Source organism: Eublepharis macularius, chromosome 19 (assembly GCF_028583425.1).
Source record: "Eublepharis macularius isolate TG4126 chromosome 19, MPM_Emac_v1.0, whole genome shotgun sequence".
NCBI classification, from domain to species: domain Eukaryota; kingdom Metazoa; phylum Chordata; class Lepidosauria; order Squamata; family Eublepharidae; genus Eublepharis; species Eublepharis macularius.
Genome location: NC_072808.1, coordinates 26,262,678 through 26,286,252, shown reverse-complemented (window position 1 = coordinate 26,286,252; position 23,575 = coordinate 26,262,678). Strand labels below are relative to the sequence as shown.

Genomic DNA, 23,575 nt, shown 5'->3' with positions numbered 1-23,575 from the left:
GCAGAAAATGGCCCAAATGGCCCAAAGTGGCCATTTTGGGCCCTTTGGGCAAGGATCGGGGCCGAAATGGACCGAATCTAGTCAGAGCCGAGTGGGGGAACCCTCCCCTGCCCAGGACTGACCCGGTCAAGGCTGTTTTGGCCCAGAAACAAGCCCAAAATGGCCATCTTTGACCCGTTTTGGCCAGGATTGGGGCCGAAATGGCCAGGACTGGGTCAGTGCCGGGCGGGGGATGCTTCCCCCTGCTCGGCACCGACCTGATCTGGGCTGTTTTGGCCCCGATTGTGGCCATTTTGGCCCCAATCGAGGCCTAAATGGCCCAAAATGTTTGGAAGTCAGGTGGGCGGGGCCACCTAACTTGGGGGAGCTACTGGAACGGTGTTCTGGTGCGTTCCCCCTCAAAATGAGCCCTGCATACAAGAAAGTCAACACTAGTGGACAAGCCCATTGCAACCTCAGACAGAAGTCCAAGGAAGCCAGAGCAACTAATACAGAAGAGCGTCCAACACGACGTGTTTGCCATGGTGTAATTTTAGCACAGTAAGGAAGGACAGACAGCCATACCTTTTCCATGGTGTGATGCAAAGTACAGGGGTCTTCAATGATGTGCCGGAAGAGCAGGGTGACAAGAGGCGTGAAGCCATTGAAGCCAGAGCTCTGTGTTAAGCCCAGGATCATGCGTGTGCTCTTGAGCTCGGCGAACATCATAGCGTATTTGTGGTGCCGGGTGAGGCGCAAACAGAGGCGCAACGTGGCATGAAGTGTGTCTGGATCCACAGGCACACCCAACATGCTGACACAGGCCCGAATCAACACCATCACCATTTCCTCAGCCAGACCCTGGATGAGGATCTCTGAGGGCTTGGCCTCATCTGCAGATGTTTCTTTCTCTGGAGCCAGGCTGTCAACAGGCACAGGACTATCTGATAGGGAAGAACAAGAAAGGTGAAACCAGTCGGAGGGTGCATGTCCGGCCCCGCTGCTTTCTAGAGAGCCCAGCCCAGCAGTTACGTATTATGTACCGTTTGCCTTCTCCTCCTTTGGTTTGCTTTCAACCTCCTTCCCTTCTTCCAAGGTTCTCTCCAGCTCTTGTCCATTGGCTTCCTTGGTACTCTTGTTTAGCCGGGGTACCCTGAGCAAGGTCAGCATCACTGGGCGCCTGTTCCCAGTTTCTTCATTCACCTGAAGATTGGAGAGGCCAGATATGAGTGTGGGGAATAAGTGTGCTTACTGCAACGTGGCCACTGCAAGACCCAAGAGGACAGCTCTAACACAACCTAGCAGGACATACCTGTACCATTGTGGTGAACTGCACTGTGTAGCGCCGACGACCAGCAGTGAAGCGAACACTGGTCTCGCCCGCTTTCCATGCTGTATCAATAGTACTGTTGTTGCTTGCGCTGTAGCTACACCAACGACCTGAGCGATCATCAAACCAGCGCCAGTTATTGCCATTGGCCTGGAGGTACTAGGGAAAAAGAACACACCAGCTGTCAGGACTCATGGGCACTCTGTGCCAGAACCTGTTGTCATGGGATATAGGCAGCACTACTAGGAGGCAGGGTGAGGAGACCGTCTTAGGCAGCAGTGGCAGAAGGACTGCCCAAACTGAGCTCTGGGGCATCCCATGGAGTTCCTCTGCCGATTGTCATTTGAAGCTGTAGCTCCAAGCTGTCGACCATTCTCACATCCCCCTGTGCTACTGCACTGAGAAAATCTGGATTTCTTAGGTGGTCTGGGCTTCTTCATTTGGACTGGTAAAGAGAGGTACATGGAGAACCTAGCACAAGCCATGACTTGTGGCAATGTGGTGGAAACTGCCCAAGAAGAGAAATACATGGAAAGTGCAATCAAGTCAAAAAAATACAAGTGGTTGGGCTTATGTGGTGTGGTTAGTAAACGTGGTTTTCAAGCCCACCTAACGGGTGTGCCCCCCTGTACTGAACTCCTTTTTATTTAATTAATAGTCACTTGGCAATGATTTAAAGACACTCTAACATCCAGAAGAAATTATTTCATCTATGTTTTCAGATTTCTTCCAAGACATTCTGAAGTTGCTTCTCTAGCAGCAGTGCTGGATCCAGTATAACCCCATGGCTCTTAACCGAGTCTGCAAGGATCAGACGAACTCCCAAAAGTGGGGAGTACAATGCCCTTCCAGATCTCTGCCTTCCCAACCAGCATCACTTCCTTCTTGTCTGGGTTCAGTTTCAATTTGATGGCTTTCAGTTATTTGACCACAGCCGTTAGGCAGCAACCCAAGATTTCTACTGCATCCCGCGGTGATTTGGATAGTGGGATATAGAGCTGGGTGTCACCTGCGAATTGATGGCATCCGATTCCCTGGCCACGAATGAGCTCTCCTAAAGGCTTTACATAGAGAGGTTGAATAACGTGGGGGATAAGACTGCGCCCCGTGGCACCCCACGTGATAGTTCCTGCTCTGGAGATAGCGGGTGTCCAACAACTACCCTTTGAGTCCATTTCATGAGAAGTTATTTAAACCAATCTAAGCACATCCCTTGATACCCACTTCTGCCTCCGGACACCTCAACAAGGTGGCAGAGTCTACTGTATCAAAGACAGATACAGATACAGATAGTTCCAGGAGGAGCAACAAAGAAGCATTCAGGCAGAGATCATTAACTAATGCTACCAGAGCAGTCTCCATCCCATAGCCTGGTCTGAATCCCAACTGAAATGGGTCCAAAGTACCAGAGTTATCCAAGACCTGGAGTCGGTCATCAACTGCTCTCTCAATCACTTTGTCCCAAAAGGGCAAATTAGTGACTCGGTGGTAACTGGCCACATTATTTTTGTCAAGAGATTTTTTTAAGTAGTGGGTGGATAACTGTTTGACAGATCGGGGGAAGATGCTCAGAGTTAGTGACAGATTTATGACAGATCTCAAGGGCTCATTTATGCGGGTTTTACATAGTTTTAACAGCCAAGATGGGCAAAGGCTCCAGTGTACAGGCAACGGCCTTCACATATGCCAAGATCCTGTCAATATCTATTGTTGTAACTGGTTCAAACTGTGCATTTTCCCACCCTACCTGTATAACAGGTGGCATCTAGATCAGAGCATACCTGTGCTATTTTTTCAGCAAAAAAACCTTCACAAAGTCATCCCAGCTAGTTGTCTGTTCTTAAGACCTCCTATCCACAATTCTTCTCCACAATATAAAAACAAATCAGTTGAATCTGTCAATTTATTCCCCAATTTCCTGAACATTAATGCTCAGTTTTACAATGTCCACCACCCTGTCTCAGCTTCTCTTTAGACCTGGAATATCCCTAGGGTGGGGGCAGGTTAGGAACAATCCCCCCCTCAATTTCCCCTCTGACAACAGCCCTGAGTAATGTCTCTCTGTACTATGCAGAGAAATGCAATATGCTGCATGCGAATCCTTTTGCAATATCCACGTCTTCCCCTCTGCATATAACTCACCTGTCATCATGTCCTGTGTGTTTTATTCATTAATAAAAGCTTCAACAGAGAGTTCTCTGTACACAGAGAACTCTCATTTCCTAATGTACAGTGAGTTCTCTTAAATGAAGCTATGACTGAAACAGAGCGCACTGCAGAACCTGACAAGAGTATCAGGCTTGCCCCAATTTGCATCTCACGTTTGCCAGGGAGGCTGCTGTGCCAGATTGTCCTCTCAACTGTGCTGAACACAGTTGTATACTACCGGGCCAAAGTGGGTAAGGTGGTTTCATGCATCATCTCTTTTTAGCCCTTGCTTGGGAGCCTTTACAAATGAGCCACAAGAAGGCGTCAAGGGATCGTGCTGAAATCTGGGCTACTCTGGTTAATCAACTCCCATTGTAACTGTGAGATCTGGCTCGTAACTGACATTCCTGGGATATATTGCACAGGGATGGAGCCTCCTAGCACATTTGCTCATCAGCCCTTCCTCCAAGGAGCTGAAGGAAGTATATGTGGCTTCTGCCCATTTTATTCCCCACAACAACCCTGTGGAGTAGAGCAGGCTGAGAGAACGTGACTGGGCCCAGGGTCACCCAATGAGTTTCATGGCTGCATGGGGATTTGAACCCGAGTCTCCCAGATCTTAGTATGACATTCTAGCCACCACCCCAGACTAGCTCTCCTGTCGAACACTAACCATGCTCAGTAGGCTGCCTCTCACATCAGCAATCGGGGGAGGGGGGGACACAGCCCTCCCCACTGTATTTGCGGTCAAACACACACAATTAGTATTTATTATTACTACTACTATTATTATTAAATTGCAACACATTTTATATGCACGCTTGTGCATATAGAATGCTTGTGCTTGTAAGCGAAAGCCAGCATGGTGTACTGTTCAGAGTGCTGGAACAGGTTCCGTGAAAACCAAGTTCGAATCCCCACTGCCACGGAAGCTGCATATGCTCATTTCTCTTTCACACACTTGGGACTTCTTAGTGGCCCAGAATTTGTCTTCTTCAAACCTCTTTTGACAGCCCTCCCCACACCGCCACTTGTAAGTGCATACCTTGTTCATTTGGGCTCTCCTCTTGGAGGAGATGGCCGTCTTCTCATAGAAGTCAATCAGCAACAGCACTGGGGTGATCCACCTGTCAAAGACAGACCATTAGAAACAAAAGGCTTTGGGGCAGGAATTGCAGCTGCACTAAAGAGGGAGTGTAATGGCATGTTGTATCCATCTCTCAATAAAGCTTCCAAATTGTCCAGCTCTGGGATTTATATCCCAAATTCTGAACAGCTCAGAGAACTTGAGATAATGAGGCCTAAAGACAGAGAACTTCCTTTAAAGATCCTGTTACTTACTACAAATAATTTTTATAGGTTCTTCTTGTTTTAACTAGGGGTGTGCACCCCGAAAATATTTGGGTTTCCGGAAATACCCAAAACCCGTAGTGGCAAGCGGTTCGGGTATTCGAATCGTTTCGGAATGCTCTGTAAAGATTCAGAGCATCCCAAAGTGATTAAGGGGGGCTGGGCCTTCTCCCAGCACCCTCACCCACCCCCTCACCTTTCACTTAGCCCCTGTCCCTTCCACCCCACTTACCTAGCCGGGCGGGGAAGGTCAGAGCCTCCTCCTCCTCCGGGCCCGCAGCAACTCGCAGAGCGGAGGGAAGGCCGGAGCCTCCTCCTCTGGCCCTTCCTGCCCCTCTAATGGCCGCTGTGGTGGCCGTTTGAGGGACAGCAAGGGCCTTTTCCGCCTCCTCTGCTGCCACGTGGCCCCGCAGGGCGGCAGGGAGGGCTGAACCTGCTGCAGCGGCCATTTGAGGGGCAGGAAGGGCCTTCTTCGCCACCACGCAGCCCCACAGGGCTGCGAGGAGGGCTGGAGAAGCCGATGCCGTGCCTCCTCCTCTGGGCCCCCCGAGGCTCACAGGGTGGCCGAGAAGGCCAGATCTGGCAGTGCGTGGTCCGCAGGGCGGCAGGAAAGGCTGGAGCCGCCGCCGCCCCACCACCTTCGCTGCTGCAGGGCAGGTAAGTGGGTGGTGGGTGGAGGTCTGGGGGAGGGGGATGTTTAAAGGGCCCTACCACTTGCAAACGGTAGGAAAGGGCCCTTTAAACTTCTCCCCACCTGCCAGCCAATAGTTTAAAGGGACCTACTGCTTGCAAGAAGAAGGGAAAGGACCCTTTAAACTGGCTCCAAAGCTTCCTGAAGCAATCCGAATGCTTCGGGGAAGCTTTGATTTGGGATTTCCAAATTGGGGCCAGCAGATTCGAGGATCCCGAATCTTTACAAATCAGGTCCAATTTGGGTGTTTTATCCAAATCGGAATTCCGAAGTGTACACCCCTAGTTTTAACCCTTATCATCAAGGCACACAGAAACTTATTTTTGAGTTTAGTTTTTAATCTTTTTAATCAAGCATGATACTAAAATATAAAGGATTATTAAAATTAAATGTATAATTGATGAACAGATGAATGCAATAATAATTAGATCTCTTAACATTTCTCAATTAAAGCTAGTAATGATTTCAAATCAGATTATATCAAAGTCTACTATGAAATGCAATGGATTTTCAGTAGGCCAACATATATTTCTCATCTAAATATTCTTCATGAGATTTCCTTCGTCAAAACCCTAATCTCTTATACTGACATGTGCTATCTATAAAGATATCTCTATGATCTTTCACACGTGACAACAATATAAAAATATGATTGATCTTAAATTTAGCTGATCCTTTAGATGTTCAGTCAGTGACATTCCACCAAAGCCAAGTGCAATGCTATGGGTACAGGTGCATGAAAAGCTTCATAAATCTTTAAAAACTGACAAAAAGTTGAGTCAGCAGGTTATGACTGTTCCATCCTAGTAATGAAAGAATCATTAATCTACCTTTGTCCAACTACTTTTAATTGGTTGTGAAAAAGATAAAAAGAATATCTGTGTTGTTATACAAAACGCTACTATAGTTCATACACAGAATATACTAGTTATACATGTGTATTTTATACAATAGAATACATGTGTATAACTAGAGTATATTGTTATTCAATCCATATTACTGCTACAAGGGAACACAGCACAAAGACTTCCGCCCTCTAAGCCTGAAAGACAAAAAGCCCAGAAGTGTAACCAATCCACCTCTGACCCGCCCATACATTTTGCGTGATTGAACCAGGATACACTTCACTGCACAGTATCAAAACTGGAATGTGCCAGAACTGCTCCTCGGCTCATTTTTTCCCAAGTGACCTCCCTCCCCTTCTGCCTGACCCACTTGGCTACACGTGTTGCTTGCTTACTTTGGCGTTTGCACTTCCTTCTGTTCCTTGGCTGCCTGCAGGCAGGGCTGCACCACTTCTAAAAGCTTGATCAAAATGTTGAGAATGCTACTTGACTCCACCACTCGAGCGCATGGTAATTTCAGCTCCTGCAAGAAGGCAAAGGCAAGGATTCCCACGCAGCACAGGAACTGGCTGTCACATTAAACCCTTAGCCAAAGGGTAAAGTAGTTATCACCATGAGAAAACAAGGCATTTTTAATCTTCAAATTTAAACTCTAGCTTTATTGTCCAGACTCTCAAATCAGATTACAATTTAAAAGTTTAACACACCAGGAAGAAACAGTTTCATGTTTAAAGTTTAGTCCCTACTTGACAAAAGTTGAAATGTATTGCAGACATGCTTATGCGTTCTGAGGGAGCTCATTTTCAGAGCTATCTCCAGGCCCCAGGTGCAAGTCTGAAAAAGGTGTGGTGGGAGGATGGGGAGAGCCCAGGCCAGCGCATCCTGTCCAATTAAACTTATCTTAACTCAGTTTGAGTTCTCAGGAAGAAGCTGGTGCAATGATCTTTGGGCACAACACGGCAGCAAGGAGTCATCCTCCTACATCATTCTCAAGATCTGATTGATCAACCAGATCACCCCATGCTGCCAGGCAATATGGGATAAAAATGGTTGGTTCAGTTACAGCTTTCTCCTGTGTCTGGGGTCTGGCCTGGATCCCTAGCCTTGGCCATCTGGATTTCCAACTCTCTCTTAAATCTTGGAAACTTTGATGCTGGAAGCTATGTTAGACTGCAATAAGGCCATGGCAGCTATGTTTAGGTACTAGGCTATTTAGCTCTTTGTTATTTTTCCTCTTCTTTCTGCACACCCTCTAAAATTAGTATTCTTATTCACCTTCTTCATCTGTGTGGCGTTTCACTGGTTTGTGGTTTCAATCTGAATATAGGGCCTAGACCGGTTTGGTTCTCTGTTACCTTTTGTAAAGTTTTGGCTGAGTTCAGCGCAAGTACCGTCTGGGAAGGCTTGAAGTTTTGTTCTCCAGCTTCTGACTAGGACTTAATAGGGGAATTTGTGGCAGCTACCTAATCTGGAGGTAGGTGGTCCTTTGCAAAGGCGCCCTCTGGACCCTGTGAAACTTTTGAGTTCTTGACGCATACACATTAAAAATGACAATATAAAAAATGAAAAATAACAGCCCTTAAAATCAAAGCCATTACAATTTCAGCTACTAGCTGGCCACCCAGAACATTAATCTGGTCCAGCGAGTACTCTCCATCTGAAAGCACCCAACAGGCCCTGCCGGGAAGGGAGCGCCACAGGGCAGGCACTACTATCCTGGATGCCTGCCCTGGATCTGTTGTTCCTTTATCCGTTTAGCTTCAGATGGAGCCAGCATCTGAAGCAAAGCTTCCACAGAAGAGCTTAAAGGCATGCAGAGGAATGTACAAGAGGAGACATACCTTCAGATACCTAGGGCTGAGACAGCTTGAGGCTTCCAAAAGATCAATGCAACACTTGAAACAGGGACTGAAAAGTACTGGTAACCAGTTCCAAGTGTTAGATCATTAAGGATGGCATGATATGATCCCTACAGCTATCTCTACTCAGGAGCTGAGGTACTGCCTTAGAGTCCAGACTAGCAGAAGGTTTGGAACATTCTTTCAAAGGAAGCACATCCACGGCATTCTTACAGTAATTCAGTCTTCATCAAAGTCACCAGGGCATGCACCACAGTGACCAGCTCTTTGTTTCTCAAGAGCAGACACAGATGGCACACCAAAGGAAGCAAGGGAAACACAACCCTGGCCACAACTGCTACCTTAGAATCAAGCAGTCACAAGCAGGCAAAGGAGAATCCCCAAGTTTCAGATCTGCTAGTTCAAGAGAAGGAGCTAGGTAGCCATCCACAGTCAGCCAAGTGACCTAGAAGGGAGAGACTGACCTACTAGGATTCCTGACCTGTTTGAATTGAGCTTCAGTTTGCTTGACTTCATTCAGGTTATTACTAGCCCTAGGGGTGAGGGATCATGGCGGGCTAATGTCTCCGACAACCGTGGAGATACATCACAGTGAAAAAACTGGCTTCCAGCCAGCAAAATCTTCCTGGATCAAAGGACAGTTCATGAGAGAACCCATGTGCACTCTTTAAGGCTGCTTCCCAGGAATTTTATTGCAGAAGGGGAGGTTTTTGCAATCAGCTCCTGAGTCGAGCGACCTGGAATCCTAGGATCACATCATGTTCATTGCTGTAACGAAGCCATAAAAAGAACAGTATGCTCGGCCACCCTCATTTTTTAAAGATTTATGGGAATAATTACTATATGGACAAAGAGATTTTCTCCAAGACAAAAGTATGACTCCCGCCCCCCCCCCCCGATTATAAAAAGTTATCTGAACGATTTATGGATTTAAAAAATTTGAGTAGAAAGCTTAATAAAGAGGGAATAAAGGAAAGTTTTGAAACAGAAAAAGGGAAATTATATTTTTAAACTCTTATTTTTAATTTTATTTGTGATGAAAGTGTGTCTGAGGTAAAGTTGCCAGCTAAAGAGATGAGACTGCTGTGGGATTTTTTTAAATCTTAAAGGGCAGTCATTAATTGGAGAATTTTATACAACAAAAGATAAAAGAAACTATCAGGCTGAGACTTTCATTGGTACGGTGATAAGACTAAAGCTATGGAAAGTGAAAAGCAAATCTATCTGGACTGCAAGACACTAAGCTTGTAGATTTGCTTTTGGTCCCTATCTGATAACTGCTAATATTAGGGAAAATTCAGGTAGGAAAGGATTGATTGATTTACCTGCAAAAAAAATATGGCTTCAATGGATTTGATTCAGAAATGGTTTGAACAAGTGAGGCATAAGATGGAGGACCTTGGGGAAAAAATGGAAGCTTTTGAAAAAAGAATGGATGAAAGGATTTTAAAAGTTAAGGATGAAATGACAGGTGACGTTAAGAAACTGGAAAATTCCATAAAGCAAACATCTGGAGAAGTTAAGTCAAATTAATGACAAGGCTGTAGTCCTAGAGAATAAAACAGATCTTTTAGACAGAGAGATGGAAAGACACCTAGACAATTAGGCTTTATTGGAATTAAGATAAAAGGAGTTTTGATTGAGATGTAGAGCTATTCCAGAGGTGCCTAATGAAGATATCACAAAAAAGATCATTACAGCTTGGACAATTTTTTGGACTGTGAACAAGAAGATATGGAATCACACATTGACAAAGCATAAAGAATAAATTCTAGGTTTACCAAAACAAGAAATGTCCCAAGGAATACACCGGTTCACTTTGTGAGAAGGAATGTAAGGCAGCAGGTTCTTCAGCAACACTTCAATATAAAATTTAAAATTGACAATACAGATATAATTGTTTCAAAATAAATCCCTATCAGAATTTTGTGTAAGAGAAAAGATTATGCCTTTTGACTGAAAAATTAAAACAGAAAAAGATTGTTTTCCGATGGGATACCCTGGAGTGTGTGATTATTACATTTAAGAAACAAAGATTCAGACTGAATTCAGTTCAAAAGGCATGAGATTTCCTAGAAAGATTCAAAAGAGATTTGGAGGAGATGCAAATGGAAAGGCCAACAGAATTTACACAGAATCAGCAACAAGATTTGGAAAAGAATGATACTGAATTAGGTGTCACGGGTATTAACTAATCTTTAAAAACAAAATTCTCTTCTTTTTTAAAAAAAGATTTTTAAAATTTTTGATCAGAATACGAACTATAAAGGTTTATCTTGGAATATTTATGGAGCAAAAGCCCCTCAGAAAAGAAAAAAAAATTCACTATTTGAAAAACTTAAAAGCATATTTTTCTACAAAAGACTCATTAGAAAAGAAGATATAAAATATTTGGTTTATAAAGCATGGGGTGAAGAATTTATTTAATCATTGAAGACTATGGTGGTAGGTCAAACAGGCTTTGTCCCGAAAAGGTACATGGAAGATATCAGGTATCTTCTTAGTGCAATTGAATATTCTAGGCAAAAAAACTGCATTTATGTTTATTCATGCTGAAAAAGCATTTGACAACATTTCATGGAAGTTTCTTGCGAAAGCACTGCAAAGAATTAACTGTGGGAATGAGTTTCTGAATTCGATTCAAAGTATTTATACCAAACAGCAAGCTGCAATTTTAGTGAATGGTTCACCTACGAAGAAGATTGAAATAACAAAAGTTACACGCCAAGGATGTCCAATCTCACCACTATTGTTTTGTCATCGCACTTAAAAATTTTGTCAGTGAGAATTAGACAAGATAGAAGAATTACTGGAATAAAGGAAGGGAAAAAGGTACGTAAGATGAAAACCTATGCAAGATGATGTGGTTATATCAGTGACAAATCCACATACTTCCTTGATTTATGTAATGGTACAAATATTAAGATTAGGCCAGCATTCTGGATATAAGCTAAATAAGAAGAAACTACGAACTGATTCTTGGATGGTTGCAACCACTCAGCAACACTGCTTGTCTAAATATACCATGATTGTAGCCCTAGACGTCTGAGCTGAGACCACCAGTATGCTTGATATTCCAATATATGGTTCTGGAGACTAATCCTGAATTTCTTAGTTACTATTTACTTGCTTGGTAGAAAATGCCTGGTAAATTTACTATTCAAGTGCAGCTGGAAGCTGGTAGATATGGGAGCAGGACTTACCAAAGGTGCCCAAAGCATCAAGCAGTAACGCTCGCTGCTTAGCCAACCTCTCTAGGATTCCACCTGCTGAAAATGGGGCTACATCCACCCACCCTGCTACACTAATCCTATGCAATACCAGATCTGTTAGGAACAGGGTTGCATGCACTGCTGGGATGTTGCAGGAAGAGAAAATTGATGTGGCCTGCCTAACAGAGACATGGCTGCAGGAAAATGACAAGGTGTGACTGTCCCAACTAACTCCCCCTGGCTATGCGATCCTACACCAACCTCACTATAGTAGCCAGGAAGGAGGGGTTGCTGTTATCCTCCATGAGTCCTTCAACTTCCACAGATCTCCAGTACAAGCTATAGCTGATATTAACTGCATGTTCCTGTCTCTGGGAATTAAAGATAAATTGGGTATCTTGCTTGTGTGTAGACCACCCAGCTCCACCCAATTTACCCTATGACATTGTTTATGGAAATGTCCTTGACACTGTATGGAAATGTAATTGATACTGTATGGAAATATACTTGATATTGATTATACTAAACTCATACTGTGTAATCTGCCTTGAGTCTGTGAGAAAATAAATTAAATAAATAAATGATTTTATATGGAAAGGAAAGAAACCAAGGTTAAGACTCAAAGTGTTGCAAGATAATAAAAACCGAGGAGGATTGGCCGTACCGAACTTCAAATTGTATCATCAAGCAGTGGCGTTAGTTTGGATAACAGATTGGATCATGAATCCAAGCAGCAGGCATATCAAATTGGAGACAGCAGATGCTAAAGAAGGTATCTGCAATTATTACTGACAAAGAAATCATGCAAATCCATCCATAAACAAATGGGACCCATATTATAAGGGATGGATTGCTTAAAATATGGTTCCAATGCAGAAATAGGTTGAGCCCATCAATTTCCCCACTGATGTTTCCAATTAACACCCACTACGATGCAGCAGTGAGAAATAGAATTGATCAATTCAGTTCTGAATCAATGATAGACAAAGAAGGAAATATAAAAACCTGGCAAAAAAACCTGGCTTAAGGCAAAAACATTCCATGGCTGACTTATCACCAAATAGTATCAAGATTGAAGGATCAAATTCTCAAAGGCAGCAGCTAAGAGAAAAAACACAATTTGAATTATTAATATCTGGAGACTTGTCGCATCTTTTGGGGAAGATTTATAAAATGCTACTTCAATACCATACAGAAATGGAGCAAGTCAAGACTTGTATGATAAAATGGATGCAAAATTTTGATTCCGATGGACTTATGGGAAAATTTATGGACAAAAGACATAAAATTTACAGACTGTCAGTTACTGAGAGAAAATTGGTATAAAATGTTCTTTAGACGGTACATTACTCCCAAAGACATTGCAAGAATCAGTAAGGGTTACAGTGGATATTGTTGGAAATGTCAGAATATGGATGCAACATTTCACCATATGTGGTGGACTTGTAAGGAATCACGAAAATTTTGGATAAAGATACACGAAGAGATGCAGAAGAGTCTCAAACTCAGATCTGAACTAAATCCGAAAAGCATGCTTTTAAATATTTTACCAATTAATGTGAGAAAAGAACAAGGAGATCTCTTCCATTATATGGTGACAGCAGCAAAAGTACTATTTGCAGCAAAATGGAAAACTGATGCCTGTCCAGGTCTTCCAGAGTGGAGAGAGAAGATTCATGAATACGTTTCAATGGCTAAATTGACTACTTACTTACATAATAGACGGTTAAATTAGTTCTGGAAAAGATGGAAGGATCTTTTTGAATATTCAGGTATAATTAATTGATACAGAAACCCAGAGGGAGAGAGGGAAGGAGAAGAAAGGAGAAATGTTATGTATTCTGGCTAAGGGAAGTCAAACATGCAATGTTCTTCTTTATTAGATCAAAGAAACTTAAGTGTATTGTCTGTTTAACTCCCAAAACTATTATATATTGCTTACATACTTATTGTTTGTATAAGATTGTATAAGTTTCAATTTTAATGTCTAATCTAGAATCTGTATAATCTTTTTGCTATGCACTTTACTATACTTTCTTTTCTTTTCAATAAAATTCTTTACACACACACACAACACACAGAGAATTTCATATATATATATATAAAAAGACTATGGTGGTAGGAATCTGTGCCCCAAATGAAGATAAAACTGGATTTTATAAAAGACTCATGGAGAGTTTACAGATCTATCAAAGAAGTCGGTGTTTGAGGAGGGATTGGAATGGAGTGATTTCCACACAAATGGATAGGATTTCTGAAAAAAAATTAAATGCTCCAACTACCAAATAATTGTTTTGATTTGTTGGAAAATTTGGGGTTGGTTGATTTAAGACAGAAAAATGGTAATTAAAGCGAATATACATATTTTTCAGAAGGACGTAGATCTTTTTCAAGAATTGATATGATTTTGACATCAATAATAATAATAATCGATTTATGTACCGCCCTTCAGGACAACCCACTCAGAGCGGTTTACAAAGTATGTTATTATTATCCCCACAACAATCACTCTGGGAGGTGGGTGGGGCTGAGAGAGCTCCGAGAGAGCCGTGACTGACCCGAGGTCACCAGTTGGCTTCAAGCATCCCGTCACTCTTAACCATTATACCAAGAGACTTAGCTACCAAGATCTCTAAAGTAGAGATTTTGTCAAAGACTTTTTCAGACAACAACCCTGTGACTATGATTTATAAAAGAAAATCTACTAGCTTTAGATGGAGATTAAATGAAGTTTTGTGACAAAATGAAATTGTTAAAAGACTGTAAAATAAAACTAAAAGAATTTTTTGAAAATAATGATAATAAAGGCATGGATTTGAGAGTAGTTAGGGATGCAAGTAAAGTCTTTGTTAGAAGTTATTTAATACAACACAATGTCCATCTTGAAGCAGGAACAAAATATTTTGGATGAGATAAAAAGGAAAAAAGAATTAAAGAAATCTCCGGGAAATATAAATATTTTTCAATAAATTAAGATTTTAAAGCAACAGTTATCTATGTTAACAATAAGAGAATGAAAATAAAATTGAACTATATATAAAAAAGTTGCATTTACCTGTAACTGTTGTTCATTGAGGTCTTCTGTGCAGGTACACATAGGACTGCGCACATGCAGGCCTGCTGAATGGAGGGTTTTTTTAGCTTTAAAATCCAGTAGAGGGTTCCCTCACCTCCCAGTGCGCGTGTGCGGCTGTCTTCCTGCCAAAAATAGCCACTAGGGAGGCATGGCGCCCTCTGACCCTCAGTCCTCTTTTGCCGCCATACTCTCCAGGTAAGTAGAAGAGCCTAAGTGGAGAAGAAGGGTACGTGTGCCTGCACAGAAGACCTCAATGAACAACAGTTACAGGTAAGTGCAACCCTGTTTTTCATTTTTAGTTTTCTGTGCAGTCCCACATGGGAGTTTAACAAGCTATTTACCTTGGTGGTGGAGCTTCCTCTTGTCACAGGAAGAGGGACTGGTGTACTGCCGTGCCCACTGCTGATTCCTTCTTGTCAAGAACATCCAGTGCATAGTGTTTGACGAAGGTATTGGCCAACGACCACATCGCTGCTCTGCAGATGTCCTGAATCGGCATCCCTCTGAGTGGAGCCGCAAACGATACTTGTGACTTTAACTTTAATTGAATTTTTATACCGCCCATCTCCCGAAGGACTCAGGGCGGTGTACAGCAAAAATAAAACATACAAATATAAAACAATAAGAATATAAAATATAAACATATTAAATAGTTTAACTCAGAAACAGGACAACTCAATTAAAACACATTTAGGCCAGCCCCACTTGTTGGAATAATAACGTCTTAAGGGCACGGCGAAAGGTGTGTAGGTCAGGGACCATATGTAGGTCAGGGACTTGGTAGAATGCACATGTACCTCTAAGGGACAAGGTAAGTCAGCATTTTTAATTGCATCGCTTGTACTACCCATCTGGCAATAGTTTGTGCCTGGCTTTCTTTCCCTTATTAGGCCCCCGAGAAGGAGATGAACAGCTGAGAATCTATTCTGAATAGTTTAGTACGATCAAGGTTAAATAAAATCATGCAGGGTATGTAATGCTTTTTCCGCTTCACTCGATCGTTTCTGAAAAAAGACAGATAATGCAATCTCCTGAGACATGTGGAACTTCAATGCTACTTTAGGTAAGTAGTCGAGTTTTGTTCTCAGTACCACCTTTTCTGGGTGAATTTTAAAGAAAGGGTGGTTCTACACTCAGCACTGCCAACTCACTTACCATTCTTGCGGATGTGATCGCCACCAGGAGTGCCACGTAGTCTTAAGTGACAGGTTGCCATCAGCTCAAACACCTTTGCTAATAGTCTGGCCAGAACTAGTTGCAGGGACCATTGGAGTCTGTCTAGCAGGTGGGAACATGTTATTTAATCCCTTCATAAACAATTTGGATGTAAAATAGTAGAGTCCAGTAGCATCTTTAAACCTAACTTACTTTATTGTAGCATAAGCTTTCAAGAACCACAGTTCTCTTCATCAGATCTGATGAAGAGAATTGTGGTTCTCAAAAGGTTATGCTACAATAAAGTTGGTTAGTCTTAAAGGTGCTACTGGACTCTACTATTTTGCGACTATAGACTAACACGGTTAACTCCTATGAATTTGGATGTATAGTGTGAAAACAGTTTTATCGTCAATGGGAGCATGAAATGCTGAAATGGCTGCTAAATAGACTTTAATTGATGAGTTAGATATTCCTTTCTTTTTGAGTTCTAATAAGAACTCCAGAATCCTAGCCAGTGTACAGTCAGTTGCACTTATATTCTTTCCCTCTGTCCAGACTCTGAGTTTTTTCCATTTCAGTCCATATGACTGCCTAGTGGACAGACACCCAGCATTCAGAATCACGTGTGCTATGCTCTCTGGGAGTTTTCCCCTGGTGTTATCTGCCATCATGTCAGTCTGAGCTTGGTTATGTGGTGATGCAGGATTCCCCGCCAAGACAGGAAATCTGGTTCACTGGGTAGAGGTAAGATCTGGTTCTTGGCTAACCTTATTAGTCCGTGGAACCAGGGTTGTCTGGGCCAATAAGGAGCTATCACTATTGTTCTTGTGCCCTCCGACTGAATCTTGCTGACTACCCTGGCTAGCAAAGGGATTGGTGGGGAAACATAGTAAAGGTATTTTGACAAATATAACTGGAAGGCATCTCCCATGGAGTTTCGCCCTCAGCCACCTCTTGAACAAAATTCGGCCTTTAGATTCTCCTGTGTTGCAGATAAGTCTATGTCTGGAAACCACCATCTTTGAGAAGCAGGGGTTATGTAAATGTCCTTGATGGTCCATTCGTGAGGGTTCTCCCTTAGTCTGCTGAGTTGGTCTGAAATAGTATTGTCTGCCCCGGGGTATGTATACTGCACTCACGTCTACCCCGTGGTTTATGGACCAATTCCATAGTGATATGGCCTCCTCGCACAATGCCCTGGTCCCTCTCTGATTGTTGAGATAAAACACAGCAGTACAATTGTCTGTTATGATGAGGACGGTCTTGTCCTTGACCACATCTGTGAATGAAATTAAGGCGTAATGGATCACTCTTGAGTTGATTAATATGTAAATCCCTCTCATGTCTTCCCCATGTTCCATGGGCATATCGGTCCCCAGAGTGGGCTCCCCAACCTATGTTGGATGCATCCGTTGTAATGGACACTTCTGATACTGTGTGTCCAAAGGGGACTTCCTTCTGACAAGTGAGCGTCTACGAGCCACCAATGTAAGGATTTCAATACCGTTCTAGGAATATTAAATCTTTTCTCCTGTGAGTCTGACTCGCTATGGAACACCAAAATGAACCACAATTGTAGTTCCTGCATCCTTAATTTCACGAAGGGAACTACTGTGGCTGTATATGCAGAATGTCCTAATCATTCTCTTTATCTTTTTAAATTTTTACTACACGTAAAAGCCCCTGTTCATGAAACCATTTAATATCGTTCCTATAGATTGGACCTCTCTTGCTAGTACCAACTTGGAATTCTTTTGATTTACAAACAGTCCCAGTTGTAGGTAAGTACGTAAAATTATTTACATTTGCTTAAGTACATCTTCCTCTGACCGACCTGTGATCAATCGGTCATCAACGGGAAGAAGCAACAGTTAAGTGTCCTCAGATAGGCAATGACCAACACCATGAATTTTGTAAACACACGAGGGACAGTGGATAAACCAAAAGGAAGAATTCGATATTGATAAGCCTTCCCTTAGTAAATGAACCTCAAGAATTTCCTGTGTGTCGTAGGAATAGAGACATGGAAATATGCGTCCTTTAAGTCTAGTACTGGGATCCAACAGTTTGGTATAAGCAGTGTTAGGACAGTGTGTACTGTGGTCATGCAGAACCTGTGAGGTGCAATAAACTTGTTCAGGTTCCTTAAATCTAGGATTGGTCTATGTTCCCCATTCTTCTTGTCCACCAAGAAGAACCTTGAGTAGAACCCCAATTTAGATTCCCCCTCAGGCAATGGCTGCACAGCACTCTTGTCTATAAGTGCTTTGAATTCTACCCGAGTTTGGGATGTTTCTGAGAATCTGTATAATTAGGGAGACTCAGGTATGGGGAACCTTCAAATTCAATTTTATAACCAGAATCAACGTTTTGCAGAACCCAGACATCGGTGGTAACAGTACACCAAACTGGGTGGATTGTGATCTCTTGCCAAAAATGGGTTCTTCACCCTGATCTAGTCAGAACTGCTTTTTTGTTCTTTTGCATGATGCAAATGTGACCCCTGCCTTAGCCTGTGGGGTTGTTTTCTCCTTGTGAAGTTGCTTTGACTACTTTGTTAGGACTGAAGCAGAGGATACAAGTACACCTGGTAAGGTTGGAAGCTATAGGATTTTCCCCTGTATTGCGACTGTTGTTGAAATTGGGTTCTCCTTTGACTTTTTTGGGTTGGAGGTATGATGCTGTACGAACATGCTGTCAAACTGTCTTTTCTTTTTTGTGACAGATATTCGTCGGTCTTTTCTGAAAATAATGTCTTCCCTTCAAAGGGTAAGTCCTCCACCTTGTTGTGTATCTCCAGGGGGCAATGCCGAGGCTCTCAACCACGCATGTCTTCTCAATCCTCCTTCAGATGTCATGGTTCTCACAGAGGTGTCTGCCGTGTTCCAGCTCACGTTGATCTGGTGTCTCATCACTCTCACTGCTTCCTTCTGAATAAGCTTGACTGACGATTTTTGGTCCTCAGGTAGCAGTTGCAATACAGGGGGAAAAGCAGCAGCCTTGTTTCATAAAAAAAATTTGATACGCCCCATTATGGCAGCATAATTTGCAATTTTGATGTTCAATGTGGCCGACGAGTAAATTTTTCTCCCCAACATGTCTAGTTTCTTTCTTTCCTTACTAGAAGGGGTGTCTCGCTTGCTTCTCTTCTGTGACTAATGAAGAGGGGGGAGGATGAGTTGATAGGCATGAGCAGGGCTCATCCTTGATTTTATAAGGGCTTTCGGTCTTCTTGGTGGCTGTGGCAAATGCAGATTTCTCATACAATTTGTTCATCATTTCCATAAAACCCTCGATAACAGGGAATGCCACGTTGGAGGTAGAACCCGAATAAAGGTGCTGTAGTATTTTGTCTTTTGGTTTGGATTCTGACGAGGAGATATCTATCTCTAGTGCACTAGCTATCCTCAGCAGTTGTTCCCGTATAGAATTGGAAATCATCAGTGGGTGAGGTGTCTCCAGACTCTCCCACCGCTTCATCAGGAGAAGGTTCTGATGATGAATTTGGGCTGCCCTCTACTTAGTTTTTTTTTTTTCATTTTCTTTCTGGGGGGGCTACCCTTCTGATGTCCCTTCTTTGCTACTCACATCTGTTCGAGGTGGCATGGCAGATGATGTAGTCTTAGCCGAATCTTTTTACTTTAATCTTTGACTCTGAGGTGTCAGGTCCAAACGTATGAGAGACTTCAGTTCTGAGAGACCTGGTTGAACTCGAGTTGGATCTGGTAGGCTCGACACTTCGAGTGAGATGGAAGGAGTACGAAACCGAAGTGTCCTCAACCCTGATGGGCTGAGTCGTGGTGTCAATGATGGTCTCAGATCCAAGGGCTTGGTGCTGTCAGCCTGGGCTGACTTAGTCACCTTCGGTGAAATTCTCACTACTGCTAGGGCTTAATCCCACAGCGATGCCTTCAGTCTGGTGTCCCATTTGCTCGAGCTTTGGGTGTAAAGCTCAGGCAGTGCTTGCAGGACTGGGTATTATGCCCTTCTCCCAAACAAACAAGACACAGAGTATGCCCATCCATCTTTGTCATTTTAGTGTTGCATTTAGAGGAATGTTTGAAGGGGGGTTTCTCTGACATTTTACTCACTATCTTAGTGGAAATTGTGAAGGAAAAATGCAACCGCTATCTCCGACACAATTAACTAAAACCTCTCTGACCGGTGGCAAAAGAGGAACTGAGGGTCAGAGGGTGCTGCACCTCCCTAGTGGCTCTTTTTGGTTGGAAGACAGCCACTCATGCACACTGGAAGGCGAGGGCGCCCTCTAGTGGATTTTAAAGCTTAAAAACCTCCAAATGGCAGGCCTGCGCGTGTGCAGTCCCATGTGTGCCTGCACAAAAGACCGAAAATGAACAAAGGACTTTAGAACAACAAGGACTAATTACGAATGGACCTATAGCAATAACAGAAGTGGCGGAGGCCATAAAAAAAGATTAAACTAGGAAAAGCCGCCCACACCATGTGGCCTCCCAGGTATTTACTACAAGTACTTTGGGGATGAATTCCTATGACCCTTGCAAAATATGAATTCTATTTTACAAGGAGGAAAGATGCCAGAGACATGGAAAGAGGCTAATATAACATTAATACCAAAAGATAGACAAGACTTGACATTGACAAGAAATTACAGATCAATATCATTATTGAATAACAATTACAAGTTGTTTACAATGATATTAGCTGAAAGACTTAGAACAATTCTTCAGGATTTTATCCATGAAGATCAAAGTGGAATTTTACCTAAAAGGCAGTTGAGAAATTAAGTGAGAACTATACCAAATATTTTAGAATATTTGGAAAAACAATGAAAAACAAGCTGCACTGATTTTTTTAGATTCAGAGAAGGCTTTTGACAATCTAATCAGCACATTTTTGTTCCAAGAAGTATTTCTTTAATTAAACTATAAACAATAAACATAAAAACTATAAATAGTAAACATAAAAATAAAACACACCATTCTAAAGGAACCACACTAACAATAAACATAAAGTAACAAACAAGACAAGTAACTAGTAATAATAAAGGAAAAACAGTTTAAAAATAAAAGACTAATACTAAACTACAAATTGAGTTCCAATTTTCTCCTCAAATATATATCGTTTTCAAAGTCTCACTTATTTATGTTAAACATAAGAGCCCTCATTTTTCCTATTGTTCATGATTCTTAATCCATAAATCCACATATCATCAAGTCATTATTATCAATTTCATGTAAAAAGTCTATAAATGGTTTCCATTCAACCAAAAATGATCAGTGAAGTAAGCTTTGCCATTGATACAAACTCCAAATCTTTTGATATATTGTCGAAGGCTTTCACGGCCAGAGAACAATGATTGTGGATTTTCCGGGCTGATCTCTCAGTGTCACTGAGAGATCTCAGCCTTTTGGTGCTACACCTCTGAAGATGCCAGTCACAGCTGCTGGCAAAGCGTCAGGAACTACAATGCCAAGACCACGGCTATACAGCCCGGAAAATCCACAACAACCATCCAAACCTTTTATCCACCATTCCTCAATTGTAGGCAATGTTGGATTTTTCCATTTTTGTGCATACAGTACTCTTGCTGCCATGATCAAATATAAAAACAAAGTTTCAAAGCTTCTTTCCAACTGGCTGTCCATCAATCCCAACAAAAAAGTCTCTGGTTTCAACTGGATTTTAATCTTCAAAATCTTCTGTACCGATGATTGTATCTGTAACCAGAAACTCTTTGCTTTTCTTACATGTCCACCACATATGATAAAATGTCCCTTCTTGTTTGGCACAATTCCAACATACATTTGAGACATCTTTATACATTCTAGCCTATTTTTCAGGAGTCATATACTAACAATACATCATCTTATAGAAATTCTCATTACTAGAGCTTAATGTAAATTTCAGCCCCCTTGTCCACATATTTTCCCACTGCTTCATTAATACGTTATGTCCACAATTTTTAGCCCATTTAATCATACATTCGTTTAATAGCTCTTCTTCTGTCTCAAACCTCAACAAAAGTTTGTACATTTTAGAAATAACGTGTTTATAATTTGTACAGAGGGCAATTTCAAATTCAGTTTTAGATCGCTCAAAGTCATAATTTCTGTTGTCTAATTTAAATCATTCCAAGATTTGCATACAAGAGAACCATTGGCAAACATGCCCTTCTGCTACTAAATCCTCTCTTGATTTAATTTTAACTTGACCTTGAGAGAATTCCAACAAATCATGATAGGTTAACCATTTAGTTGGACTCATCATTTTCCTTTTAAAATGAGCTTCTGGCGATAGCTAGAGAGGCATTTTCAAACAAAACCTAAGTTTGTATTTATTCCATATTCTCAAAATAGTACACCTTACATAGTGGTTATTAAACTCTACACTGACCTTGACCTTGTCGTACCATAAGTATCCATGCCACCCAAATCTTAAGTTGTGCCCTTCGAGGCCCAATAATCTTTTATTTTTTAACAAAATCAATTCCTTCATCCAAACCAAATCTGGTAGTTCCAAACCACCTGTTTCCTTTACATCTTGTAGAACCTTAAATTTAACCTTTTTTTTTGTCTTGCCATATAAATCTCAATATATCCTTCTGCCATTGCTTAAATGGTGCCTCAGTTATCAATACTGGAATTGTCTGAAATAGGAATAACGTTCTAGGTAAAACGTTTTAATCGTAGCTATTCTTCCCAACAGCGATAGTTGAATTTTATCCCATCTTAACATATCCCTTTTAATTTCATTCCAGGTTTTAATATAATTATTTTGGAATAAAATACAATTCATATTTGACAAAGTGATACCCAAGTATTTTACCTTTTCTCAATTTTATACCCTGTTTTACTCTCCAATTTCATTTGGTCTTGTATTTTCATATTTTTAGTTAGCACTTTGGTCTTCTTATTAACCTTAAAAACCACCACTGCACCAAAGTCTTTCAATTTTGACATTAAGGTTTCAATTCCCTTTAAGGGACCCTCCAAAATCAGCCCAAATCATCTGCAAAGGCTCTTAACTTGTAAGTCTCTTGTTTCACCTTTACACCTCAAATTCTCTCATCTTGTCTTATGTCCCTGTTCAGAACTTCAAGCACCAGTATAAATAACAAGGGTGACAGTAGGCAACCTTGTCTTGTAACCTCTTTGTATTCCACATGGTTGTTAACTCCTCATTAACGTGCTGACTAGGATGTATAAACTGACTTGGTCCATTTTATAAAATTATCTCCAAAATCCATACCTTCCAAGATCTTAATCAAAAATTTCCAATTTAAATGATCAAAGGCCTTCTCAGCATCTAGAAAAATCAGAGCCGTTCGTTTTTCATTGTTTTTCCAAGTACACCAGAATATCCAATACTGTTCTTACATTGTCCTTCAGCTGCTTCTTAGGTAGAAATCCTCTTTGATATTCATGAATAATGTCCTGGAGAATACTTTTAATTCTTCCAGCCAATATCATCACAAACAACTTATAGTCGTTATTTAATAATGATACTAGCCTATAATTTCTTGTCAATGTCTGGTCTTGTTCATCTTTTGGTATAAGTGTTATATTAGCTTCCTTCCACATCTCAGGCATTTTACCTCCCTCTAGGATGGTGTTCATCATCTTTTGTAAAGGATGTAGAAGTTCATCCTCAAAGCACTTATAGTAGCTACCTGGGAGTCCATCTGGTCCAGGCGCCTTTTGCAACTTAACTCTTTTTTATAGCAACTCCCACTTCTCTTACTGTTATAGGTCCATTCATAATTTGTCTTTGTTGTTCCGTAATATTAGGTAACTTCTGTTTATTAATATATTCATCTATTTTTTCAACTGATATGTCACAACTTTTACAGATTTACGTAATATTGATTGAACGCCTTTTATATGTCTGAAGTATCTGTTAATACAGTATCTACCTCTTGTATTTTCAATATCATTGTCTTTTCTTT

The 23,575-nt window shown here is 41.5% G+C and overlaps 1 protein-coding gene across 4 annotated transcripts in view; it reads right to left on the bottom strand.

Moving 5' to 3' along the window:
• Window positions 1-23,575, bottom strand: part of HUWE1 (HECT, UBA and WWE domain containing E3 ubiquitin protein ligase 1) — a 148,188-nt gene that overhangs the window by 35,796 nt on the left and 88,817 nt on the right. For all 4 annotated transcript variants that reach the window (XM_055003960.1, XM_055003962.1, XM_055003961.1 and 1 more), the window contains 5 exons: window positions 6,739-6,866; window positions 4,503-4,584; window positions 1,292-1,468; window positions 1,023-1,182; window positions 565-923 (listed from right to left, as the gene is read on the bottom strand). In XM_055003960.1, the coding sequence (XP_054859935.1) occupies window positions 565-923; window positions 1,023-1,182; window positions 1,292-1,468; window positions 4,503-4,584; window positions 6,739-6,866 (906 nt within the window). The remainder of the gene's footprint in view (window positions 1-564; window positions 924-1,022; window positions 1,183-1,291; window positions 1,469-4,502; window positions 4,585-6,738; window positions 6,867-23,575) is intronic.